This window comes from Galeopterus variegatus, unplaced genomic scaffold (assembly GCF_000696425.1).
Source record: "Galeopterus variegatus unplaced genomic scaffold, G_variegatus-3.0.2 Scaffold3128, whole genome shotgun sequence".
NCBI classification, from domain to species: Eukaryota; Metazoa; Chordata; class Mammalia; order Dermoptera; family Cynocephalidae; genus Galeopterus; species Galeopterus variegatus.
Genome location: NW_007729239.1, coordinates 207,640 through 220,003, shown reverse-complemented (window position 1 = coordinate 220,003; position 12,364 = coordinate 207,640). Strand labels below are relative to the sequence as shown.

At 47.2% G+C, this 12,364-nt stretch overlaps 1 protein-coding gene across 1 annotated transcript in view; it reads left to right on the top strand.

The window, feature by feature from the left end:
- KIFC1 (kinesin family member C1) overlaps positions 1–11,557 on the top strand; it is a 14,396-nt gene extending 2,839 nt beyond the window's left edge. Inside the window, exons 2-11 of the mRNA XM_008584038.1 lie at positions 3,910–4,047; positions 4,219–4,318; positions 4,873–4,926; positions 5,045–5,095; positions 5,302–5,702; positions 6,416–7,195; positions 7,826–8,116; positions 8,219–8,292; positions 8,426–8,501; positions 11,345–11,557. Coding sequence (XP_008582260.1) covers positions 3,910–4,047; positions 4,219–4,318; positions 4,873–4,926; positions 5,045–5,095; positions 5,302–5,702; positions 6,416–7,195; positions 7,826–8,116; positions 8,219–8,292; positions 8,426–8,501; positions 11,345–11,389 — 2,010 coding nt within the window. The 3' untranslated portion in view covers positions 11,390–11,557. The remainder of the gene's footprint in view (positions 1–3,909; positions 4,048–4,218; positions 4,319–4,872; positions 4,927–5,044; positions 5,096–5,301; positions 5,703–6,415; positions 7,196–7,825; positions 8,117–8,218; positions 8,293–8,425; positions 8,502–11,344) is intronic.
- Positions 11,558–12,364: the final 807 nt, after the last annotated feature.

The following is a 12,364-nucleotide window of genomic DNA, read 5'->3' as shown; positions in this document are numbered from 1 at the left end:
TGCCAGTCATGAAAAAAAGACAAAAAGGAAAAAAAAAAAAAAAGAAATTTGGGTATTTAAAGCCATGGGAATGGACAGTGAGTACAGAGAATACAAAGATTGCTGTTAAAATTTGGAGAGATGAGGACTTACTAGTGAGATAGGAAAACAAAGTGTGGTCTCCTGGAGGCTAAATGAAGAAAGTCTCTTAAGGAGGAGGGAGAGACCACCTTGTATCAAATGCTGCTTGATGGGCCAAAACACATGAAAATGAAGAATTGACTTAGCAACTTGAAGTTACTGGTGACTTTGAGGACAATGGTTTGGTAGAATGGGGGAGTGAAAGCCTGCTTGAAATGGGTTTTGGAGAGAAATTGGACACCGTGAATACTTTTGAAGAGTTTTGCTGCAAAGGGCAGCAAGGTAAAAGGGTAGTAGCTGGCAGGGAAAGCAGAGTCAAGAGACTTTTTTTAGGTTGGGGTAAATAATAGCATGTGTTGTATGCTGATTGGAATCATCGAGTAGAAAGTGAAAAGTTGATGATGCAGAGGAGAGAAGGGAGAATTGCTGGAGCAATGTTCCAGAGTTGGTGTGAGGATGGGAGGGATCTGACGCACATGTGGAGGGGTTGCCTTGGGAGCAGGGAATCTGTCTGTGATCTTGTGGTGAAGTGGATGCAGGAGGGTTTGGATGAATACTATTCTTATGGAAGGTTAAGTGCTTATGCTTCTCATTGTGGATAGCTGGGGTTCATTGCGTCTAGCTTTATAGATGAGAGAAAAATAAATACTGTACTATTTGGAGTTGTCCTGAATAAACAAACCTTTGAACACATTTTCTGAGCCCATGTAAATTCCAAGGAGGTAGGTCTATAGTATACCCACTATGGTAGTGTAGACAGGAGGAAGGGCGCAGTTTATAAAAAAAACAAAACAAAACTTTAGTATTTGACCTTGCAATACTTAAAGCATGTAGCAGACATTGTACTAGGCCCTCTGGTTATATAGTTGTGAATAGACAAGTTCTTATGGCACTGACAATCTAATGTAGAGAAAGACAATAAACAAACTAAAAATAAAAGCAAAACAGGATTTCATGTTGTTTCATAGTTTTCTTTATGATGTTCTGTGAACATTGCTGAATATGTCTTATTGTATCACAGGTAGCTAAAACTCACTTTCCCAAAACTCATCTTAGGGGCCAGCCCATGGCTCACTTGGGAGAGTGTGGTGCTGATAACACCAAGGCCAAGGGTTCGGATCCCTACATAGGGATAGCTGGTTAGCTCACTTGGGACAGCGTGGTGCTGACCACACGAAGTCAAGGGTTAAGATCCCTTTACCGGTCATCTTTCATATAAAACATCAACAACAACAAAAAGGTCAGCATCTCTTAAACATAGCTCTTCAGATACTCTTGGATCTCGCTGTATTATTTCTTACAACTTCATGTGAATCTACAATGATTTTAAAATAAAAATTTTAATTAAAAAACAAAACAGGATGCTGGCCAGTTAGCTCACTTGGTTAGAGTGTGGTGTTATAACACCAAGGCCAAAGGTTTGGATTCCCATACTGGCGAGCTGCCACAAAACAAAACAAAACAAAAGCAGCCCTTCCTCTTGTTATCTTGGTTAATGGAACTGTAACAGACACCTTGGACTCAGCCTCGACTCCTCTCTCTCTCTTTCACTGCCTGCCTTCTCCTTCCCTCTCCCAAGCCAGCTCCTAGTTAGATCAGTACTTGGTTTCATATAATTCAGCCCCTCTTCTTCATCTCCACTGCCCAGCTTTATTAAGGCTGACCTGGTTCTCTCAGATGGATTTCTGTCTAGCTCTCAGGCTGCTAGAATAACCCCTCTCAACTAAGTTCCATGAGAATTAAGCCCTACTGCCTTAAGGTATTCTTCGCATCTAGAATGGTAAGAGCTGTGTACACCCTTGGGAGAATTGAGGAAATAGATCATTTTCTATACAGCTTATTTGTTTATATACTTGTTTGTTTATTTATTTTTGGCAGCTGGCTGGTACGGGGATCCAAACCCTTGACCTCATTTTCTATACAGTTCAGTTCTATTGTGGTACCCCAGTTTGGAAAGGCTGCCCTAGAAAGTGAGCTCTGGGAAGGCAGGGAGTTAATGTTCATCACTCTCACCCCAACACCTAGAACAGTGTCTGGCACAGAACAGGCATACCATGAGTGTACCACAGAGCAGATATGACATACTGCCACCGCAGTCTTTTCCTTTTTGCCTTTGTTCTCATCTTCCTGCTTTCTATGCACATCCATGTGTTCCGCTGAATAGAATGATTTGTTGTTCCTTGCATGCACCCCTGCTTGCTCGCTGCCTGGGATGCTCTACCTTGGCCCAAGCTCATCAAGCCAATTCTTTCTCATCCTAAAGACTCCACCTAAAAATAAAATACCTTATACGAGTGTTCTTTGACACTCTCCCTATCGCATCTGGATGCTCACCTCCTCCTCTGGGCTCCTTTTATGACAGCACTCAGTAAAGTTTTAATCATCTCTTTGAATGCTTCTCATCACCACTGTTCTTTGAGGACAAGGGACCACATCTGTTACTCCAGAACCCAGATCACTTCTTGGCACATCACAGACAGTAAATATTGAGTGAACGAAGTAAGCTGGGGCTGGTTGGTTAGCTCAAATGGTTAGAGCACGGTGTTATAACACAAAGGGCAAGGATTCAGATCCCCATACTGGCCAGCCACCAGAAAAAAAAAGTCAAATGTGAATGAAGTAAGTTGAAGGGCAGAGAGAAACTGGCCTTGGAATTAAAAGTTACCTGTAGTGAAAATCAGAAGTTGATCTATATAATGTACTTTCCTGATGGTAGGATAGGAATAGGGTGATCAATCATCCTAGTTTGCTTACGAATGACCTAATTTTAGCATTGAAAGTCCTGTGTCCCAAGAAACCTCTCAATCTTGGGTTAACCAAAATATCTGGTCACCCTAGATAAGAGCAACCATGGTGTGGGCATAATCCCCAGGCACTGACTTAGGCTGCTTAAAGGAGAGGATCTCTCCTTTTCCATTGCCCCCACCTCATACCTGTACTTTGGTCTCCAAACTGGTCATACTACTTCCTAGCCTTCCCTATACAAGTCAGCCTACATGCAACTCATTATTCTTTGCAATAGGTTCTTTTGTATATTTTTCACATGGCTGATCAGAAATTGTAGCTGGCTCTTCACGCTATGCAGGGATAAAACCTAAACTCCTCCTTAGCCTGGTATCAAAGCCTTATGAGGCAGTGTGGGGTTAAACATGTGATCTCTGAAACCAGACTGCCTAGATTCTAACTCTGGCTCTGCCGTTTACTAGCTGATGACCTTAGATGATCTATCTTACCTCCCAGTGCCTTCCTTCCCTCATCTGCAAAATGGAGTTAGTAATAGCACCTCCTCAGTGGGCTACTGTGAGGATTAAGTAAGTTGATACAGATAAAACATTTAAAACAGTGCTCAATAAATGTTACTTGCTCCTCCCAACCAGTCTTCAGCCTTATCCATCGTCCACTCTCTCCCTTATTCATGATTCTCAGCTCCAGCTAAAAGGGCCCTATTGGTTTCCCAGCCATACCATTTGCATGTCTGAGCTTTTGTCTTCTAAAAGGAGTGTCCATTTCTCTATGCTTGTTTGAGTACTACTCTTAAAGTTAGCTCAAGTCCAACATCCATCCAGTTTTATCCTTAGAGATTGTGTTCCCGCTTTTACATTATGTCCTGCTTCTTTCGGTGCTATTTGGCTGGCGCATAATCTGTGAGTCCCAGCTTTTGGCACAAGTGGTTCTTAGTTAATGCTTGGTGGTAGTAATGTTGAAAATTGAGGCTGGGAGGCCAAGAAGGGGGGTTCTTGGGACATTTGGTCATCTGCGTGTTGTCTTAAGGGTGTCTTTTCCCAACAGAGGTCACCCTTATTGGAAGTGAAGGGGAACACAGAGCTGAAGAGACCCCTGATCAAAGCCTCTTCCCGGCTGCCTCTCCCAGGAAGCAGGCTCAAGAGGGGGCCTGACCAGATGGAGGATGCCTTGGAACCTGAGAAGGTTAGCTGAGTGTGGAGAGCTGTGTATGTATATGTGCATGAGTGTGTGTGTGTGTGTGTGTGTGTGTGTGTGTGTGTGTGTGTGTGTGTGTGTGAGAGAGAGAGAGAGAGAGAGAGAGAATATAAACTCATCAGGGAGGGTGACTATGGACCTGTTCTTATCTTTCCCCAGAAACGGACCCGAGGCCTGGGTGCAGCGACCAAAATTGCTACATCCCGCAGCAGAGCATCAGTCCTCACCACAGTGCCACACACACAAGGCCCAACTGCATGTAGGCTCTAGGGGTGGACAGGGACCCAAGGACATGGAAGTCTGGTGCTCTTCAACTTACTTATTTTTCTTTACTTTTCTTTCAATTTTAGTCCATTTTGAATAGGTGATAACATTTTACTTGGTTCAAAATTCCAAAGGCACAAAGGTTGTTATACAGTGAAAAGTTTCATTCTACCCCTATCCCTAGCCATTCAGTTCCCCTTCTCAGGGGCAACTGAGTGTCCTTCCTGGGAAATTCTGTGGGTAGTCAAGCAAACAAGGACATACCTGCCCCCCACCTTTTTTGCACAAATGGTAGCATACTTTACATATTTTTCTGCCCGCCCCCCCCCCTCCCCCAGCTCTTTGTACTTATCTTGGTTCAACTTGCTTCTTGGCATATTGAGTAATTTCTGGTCCTAGGAGGGATATCATTAGGAGCTGGCCCGACTTAGGGGGCAAGGTTATTTCTAATCCTCAGAAAAAGCACCTCCCCTGCCCCTGGCTTAGCCAGTGTACATGCCACCCTGAGAGTGATTGTTCTACTTTTTCTTCTCTCCTATCTCTGGACAGCTCAAAAAGTTCCCCGGAAGATAGGACCCCCATGTTCCACAGCTATTGCCACAGGTAGTAGCATTTAAGAGCTGGGGCTGAGATGGGATTTGGGGAATGTGTAAAAGGAGAATGATGGAGATGGAAGGACGTCGGTCCTATAATTTCTTATGTCGACTCTCCAATTTTCTAGGGGTGAAGAACCAGAAGCCAGTCCCTGCTGTTCCTGCCCAGAAGTCTGGCAGTAGGTGATAAACATAACTATTGGGTGAGAGGCTGGGATAGGGAAGAGGAGGTGGTGAGTGCCTAGAAAAATCTGTCTGGCCTCTTCCATCTCTGGTGGGGAAGGAGATAGATGTAGCATCAGGTGTGAGGCCCTAAAGGCTAGAAGGGAGGAGGGGTAGAGAGCCAAGACTTCACTGACCTTTATCCTTTCTGTGCCCATCTTAGCATTAGCTGCTCCTCCCATGGTAGGAGGGAAGAAACCCAGCAAACGTCCAGCCTGGGACTTAAAGGGTCAGTTATGTGACCTAAATGCAGATCTGAAACGCTACCGTGAGAGGACTCAAACATTGGACCAGGAGAACCAGCAGCTGCAGGACCAGCTCAGAGAAGCCCAACAACAGGCCAAGGCCCTGGGGACAGAGTGCAGGACACTGGAAGGAGAGTTGGCAAGGGTACGGGCCCAGGCTGAGCAAGGCCAACAGGAGCTAGAGAACCTGAGTGCTCATGTCCTGGACCTGGAAGAGCGGCTAGGCACACAGGAAAGCTTGGTGCAAGAGCTCCAGAAAGAACAGTTGGAGTTGCAGGAAGAGCGGAGGGGGCTGGCCACCCAACTGGAGGAACAGGAGGTAGGGACCAGATTCTCACCAAATGCCAGTCCCCCTATCCTAGTAGAGGTCGTCTCCCACCTTCCAGGTTCCCCTTAAGTTTCTTTGGGCTCAGAATACCTAACCTCATATCTCCAGCAATATCCCTCTGTCCTTCACCCGTCTTTACCCCAGCACACTCCTGATTCTCATGCTTTCTGCCCCACTTCTCCATGTACTTAACTCTGTTTTTGTAGCTCTCACCTGGATGTGTCTTACCCTAGTCCTCCATCCCCCTCTCTTTCTTCACGTCCCACTCCTGATCACAAATCCCTGTGGTACTCCCTCTTCTCATGTCCATTTGATTCCTTTTTGGTGAGTACCAACTAGATTGAATGAATTACTTATAGTCTCAAATGACTCATCTGTCACTTCTGGACATTTTGCATATGTGCTTCCCTCTTTCTGGAATGTTCTTTATGTACTCTATCCTTCCCTTGGTTCACTCCTATTATACTTTTGGGTGTCAACCTTAAAGGAGCTTACTGATACCATCTTCCTTGTGCCCCTCCTGGACATCCCCATAGCACTCCCTATCCTAGTACCATATTTGCCTATTTTCTCATCTCTATTTACCAGACAATGAAGTCTTTGAAAGCAGGGACCCCACCTCTGCTCCCCACCCATCTTGGCCACATGACTTGTTCTTATTCTTAGTTGCATCTCATTCTCTGTGTCTGTTCTGTTCTGGGCAGAAGAGGCTGCAGGTATCAGAAGCAGCTCTGTCGAGCAGCCAAGCAGAGGTGGCATCTCTGCAACAGGAGGTTGAAGCCCAGGCAGCTTTACTCTCTGAGCGGGGAGAACGTCTTCATGGGCTAGAGATGGAGCGTCGGCGACTGCACAACCAGCTGCAGGAACTCAAGGGCAATATCCGTGTATTCTGCCGGGTCCGCCCTGTCCTTCCTGGGGAGTCCACCCCACCCCCTGGCTTCCTCTTGTTTCCCCCTGGTCCTGGCGGGCCCTCTGATCCTCCCACCCACCTTAGTCTATCTCGGTCTGATGAGCGGCGTGGGACCCTGAGTGGGGCCCCAGCCCCCACCACCCGCCATGACTTTTCTTTTGACCGAGTATTTCCACCAGGAAGTGGACAGGACGAGGTGTTTGAGGAGATCGCCATGCTTGTCCAGTCAGCTCTGGATGGCTACCCAGTATGCATCTTTGCCTATGGCCAGACAGGCAGTGGCAAGACCTTCACAATGGAAGGTGGGCCTGGGGGAGACCCCCAGTTGGAGGGGCTGATCCCTCGGGCCCTGCGGCACCTCTTCTCCATAGCCCAGGAAATGGGTGGCCAGGGCTGGACCTACAGCTTTGTGGCAAGTTATGTAGAGATCTATAATGAGACTGTTCGAGACCTGCTAGCCACTGGGACTCGGAAGGGTCAAGGGGGTGAGTGCGAGATTCGCCGAGCAGGGCCAGGGAGTGAAGAGCTTACTGTCACCAATGCCCGATATGTCCCTGTCTCCTGTGAGAAAGAGGTAAGGACCCATGGGCACTGGAACTGGGGAGTGGGGAGCAGTGGGTAGGGTGTCACAAGATGGAGGTGGATGGAGAAAAGAGCAGGAGAAAATTGGAGGATGAAGGGCAAGTTGTGAGGATAGGTTACCACATTTAGTTTTAACTGTAAGGTAGATGTGCATTAACATAACCAGGCAATATAGAGTAGTGATGCATCTGCTGAAGTGGAGAGGGACACTTGTCCCCTGCCAGTTGCATCTCGTGTCATTTCCTTTTATGTGCCTTGCTCAGTTCACCCTAGCCATGCTGGCCTCCTGGCTGTTCCTTAACCTGCTAGTCACACTCCCATCTCAGGTCTTTTGCCTGAATGCTCCACCCCTGGAGATCTTAAGGCAGTGAGGCTTAACATCCCTGACTGTTCTGTCTAAACTTGCACCCTCTCTTCCCTACCTTCACACACTCCCTATTCTGTGATTTTACCCTTTAGCATTCGCAGACGTACTGTGCATTTTACTTATTTGTTTTGTCTCTTCACTGGCTAGAACGGAAGCTAAAGGAGGGCAGGGGCTGACTCTCACTGATTGCCATACTGACATAACTGTGTATTAACTTACTTCCTGCCTTCACACCTTGCTCCCCTCCACTCCCAGGTGGAGGCTCTGCTCCATCTAGCCCGCCAGAATCGGGCTGTGGCCCGAACAGCCCAGAACGAGCGGTCATCACGCAGCCACAGTGTGTTCCAGCTGCAGATCTCTGGGGAGCATGCTGCCCGAGGCCTACAGTGCGGGGCCCCCCTCAGCCTTGTGGACCTGGCCGGGAGTGAGCGGCTAGACCCTGGCTTAGCCCTTGGCCCCGGAGAGCGGGAACGCCTTCGGGAAACACAGGCCATTAACAGCAGCCTGTCCACGCTGGGGCTGGTCATCATGGCCCTGAGCAACAAGGTGGGAATGGGGGCAGGGGCAGGTGGGACCTGGGGCCCAGTTGGGGTTAGCTGTACAGAATTCTGCCCTGTCCTAAGCACTGGTTCCCTCTCAACTCTCTAGGAGTCCCATGTGCCTTACCGGAACAGCAAGCTCACCTACCTGCTGCAGAACTCTCTGGGTGGCAGTGCAAAGATGTGAGTGAAAGGGACAGATGGAAGGAATCGGGTAGGAACTATGATGTTGGGGTAAGGAAAAGGGGAAAAACAGAGACATGTCCAGGCTCTGCAAACCACTAATGCTGAGATTGGGCCTCTTTTCTTTCCATAGGCTGATGTTTGTGAACATTTCCCCCCTAGAAGAGAACATCTCCGAGTCCCTCAACTCTCTACGCTTTGCCTCCAAGGTACGATTACCTTCAAGCCCAGGTCCTGTCGGGACCCCTGGATGCTTGTAGACTTGTCCATTCCAACCGCTTCTGTCCTCTAGGTTGGGGGGCACATTTACCCAGAAAGGATTTACATTTGCCAGGCATTTTGGGCCCTTCCCACTGGGTTCCATTGTGTTTCTTTTTTCTTTCTTTATTTTTGTTTGTTTTAAAATTTTTTTTCTGGTTCCATTTCAACTATTTGCTTTTGAATTAAGTTTTTGAAAATAAGTGACTAAAAGCTTAAAACTATCTAGAGGGCTATACATAACACAATGAAGTTTTACTGCCACTTCTGTCCACCCCATCCTCCACTCCATATAGTCATTTTTGTCATCTATTATTTTATTTATCCTTCCATTGTTTCTTTTTGCAAATACAGGCTATTTGTATTCTTCTTCTTATATGTATTCTTCTTCTTATATGAAAGGCATCTCCCTCCCTCTCTTTCACATATATATAGTTCTGCACCTTGTTTGTTTTGCTTCCAGAATAGCTCCAAGAGTAATCCCCATCAATGCACAGAGATCATCCCATTATTTTTAGGTCTGCCTAAGACTCCACTGTGTGGATGCACCAAAATTTATCCACCAGTTCCCTCTACTGGACACTTGGATTGCTTTCCCGCTTTTTCTGTTAGAAACAAGGCCAAGCTGACTAACCTTATACATATGTCATTTTGTGGTTTTTTAGTTACATCTATCTAGGGAAATATTCCTTGAAATGGGATTGCTGGATCAAAGGAGACATAGGTTTTTCAGACCATTCCACAGAGTGTGATTGCAGGCTCCAAACCCCACAAAGGTCAGCTGGTGGCCATGAATTCTCAGAGAGACACACTTCCTCCACTGGAGTTAAACAAGTCAGAAAATTTCCTTAATGTCTGCCTCTGGGGTAAATTTTTTTTCCCTCTGGTTCACCCTTCCCCTGAGGGTATAGCCCTTCAGTGGGGTCTGTCTTTATTTGGGGTCTGATCAGATCTGCCCCTCTGCCATGCTCAGGCTTCCCCCAAGTCAGCACTGGTTGCTGCCATGAAGTAGCCAGCTACCTCAGCACCTATACCCTGCTCTGCACTCTACTCTGGTCTTCTGTTTTAATCAGGATTTCCCTCACTATCTTGCAAGTTCAATTAACAAGGTGATGGTGTTTTTTCTGACTTTAAGAAATTTTTTTGCTTTTCTTTTTTTTTGTTATTCTTTGTGTGTGTGTGTGTGTGTGTGTGTGACCGGTAAGGGGATCGCAATCCTTGGCTTGGTGTCGCCCGCACCGCGCTCAGCTAGTGAGCGCACCAGCCATCCCTATATAGGATCCAAACCCGCGGCGGGAGCGCCACTGCGCTCACCGGTAAGGGGATCGCAATCCTTGGCTTGGTGTCGCCCGCACCGTGCTCAGCTAGTGAGCACACCAGCCATCCCTATATAGGATCCAAACCCGCGGCGGGAGCGCCACTGCGCTCCCAGCACCGCACTCTCCCGAGTGCGCCACGGGGTCGGCCCTTGTTATTCTTTTTATATTAATATTTTAATGACATCAACACTCAACATGAACTTCTCTAATGCCCAGTTTATATTAAATGTCACCCAATTGTTTCATAAATGTCTCTTATACATTAGGTTTGTTCAAATCAAGATCAAAGCAAGGTCCACCGACTTCATTTGGTTGAAATATCTCTTAAATTTCTTTTAATCTGTAATAGTCCCCCACCGCCCACTTTTATGCCATTTATTTGTTAAAGAAGTAGGGTCATATACCATATTCTGGATTTTGGCTGGTTGTTTACTCTTCCCCCCATACTTTTTGTTATCTGGTAGTTAGATTTAGAGGTTTGATTACATTTGAATAAAGTTCAAATTTCCTGGTAAGAAAACTTAATAGATGGTTCAGTACACTTCCTATTATGTCATATTAGGAGGCACCTAATATTTAGTTCTACTTTTAATGATATCAATACTGATCATTAGATTTGGGGTATTGTCAGCCTAATCCATTCATTGACTTTTTTACTTAGTGATTTTATCAAACAATGATCATACCCAGATTCATTAGGTTTTTCTTGTTTGTTTTTTGTTTGTTTAGCTTTTTTTTCTTTTTTTGTGGCTGTCTGGTATGTCATTAGAATTTTTTAAAATGGTGATTTTCTAATCTCAGTTCTGCATTCATTAGCCATGATTCTTCTATGAAGAACTTTCCCTTACCATCTTTGGTTACTCTGAAATTCAGTCCATATAGGAAAAGCAAGATAAATGCTGGATTCTTTATTTTCATTGTTATAAGTTGATATCCTAGCAACTTCGAAAAGTGATCAGTGAGATTTTACCTGGGGTGTATCATTTTACAGATGTTTATGTATTTGATGTCTGTGAATCCTTTTCAGTCATTCTTTCTGATGGTCAAATTGCCCTATCTTTAGCCAATAGGAGCCCCTTCAAGTTGGCCCCTGGGTCCTTTAGACAGCATCTCAGTAATCTTTGTATCAGATTCATCTTGTACATTTCCTCCCCAGACTTGGAATGATCCATTTTCTAAGGCTCAGAACCTAAATGGGTGTTGTTAATATTTTGTCTAGGTTATAGTTGGGGGGTTTTGGGGTCTCTAGTCCAGGGTATAGCTGGAAATGGAAGCCCTTTCTCTCAGCTTCCATGTCTTCTCAGGCCTTTTCACCTCCTCTGTAACTGGCACTAGCGTGAACCTACCTTCAGAGCCCTTATTTCAATATTCCCTGAGGGCAGCCCTCGCACTGGGGGGTGGGAGGAGCTCTTGGGAAAGCTGTCCTTTTGGTTATTCTGCAAACTTTTTTATCCTATCTAACCCCTTGCCCCCAGGTAAACCAGTGTATTATTGGTACTGCCCAGGCCAACAAGAAGTGAAGATGGATCCAGATCCTGTGTGTGTGTGTGTCTGGGGGCACGAGGGGGCCGTGTGTGTTTGGGGGAAGGGGGATTGCTGAGGGATTCTTTATTGGGTGGAGGGCGTATCAAATAAAGAACAGTTTTTAAAAAAATAAAATAAAGGTTTTAGTAGCTGTTGCCCAAGGAGGAAGATATTTTTCCTATCTGTTAATATGGGAGCTGTGGATTTGTCCCATTGCCATACGTTTTTGTGTTTTGCTGGGCAAGGGCTTGGGCTTTTCTCCCTTCAGCTGTCACCTGTTCTGGGCCCTGGTCTAAATCATCTTTCCCTCCTAATGCCTGTCCACCATCGTCACGTCAAGGAGTTGTGCAACTAGTGATCCACACCCTTCCACGGTCACTAGTTAAGTTTCACCTTTACCACTGGCCACCCCAACCCCTGGCAAGAACGCTCCCTTGGTGGGGCTGGGAAGCGGAGTCTAGGGGCGGCCCAGCGCGCACTCCCACAAACTGCTGGCTCTTTCCTCCCGCCCTTTCCCTGCCTTCGGGTTCGAACCGCCCGGGCTCTGCCCGCCCGCTGCCCATTGGCTGGCTCTCCGTGACGTCGCCGCCCCGAGTACTAGCTCCCTTCGTCCTTGCACCCGCCTGGAAGCGCGAGAAGGGACGTGCATGGGGAGCGGGCGCGCACGCCCGCCGACTCCCTCTCACCAACCGCCAACGGCCGCCGCCCCGTAAAGGAGGGGCTCGGTCCTCCCAGGTGCCGCGCGCGGAAGGTGCCACGCGTGCGCAGAAGTGCGACGGGGGGACAACTTGCCCTGGAGAGGGCGGGGCCAAGGGGCAAGGGCGGGAGAAGGGTGGGGCGGGGGCAACGGGAAGGGTGAATGGAGGGAGGGGCCGTGAACTGGGGCTGGGGGGCGGGACTTAGAGTGACCATGGGGGGTGGGGCAGTTAACGGATGTGGCATGGGGCGGGGGGGCCGGTCCAGAGGCGGGC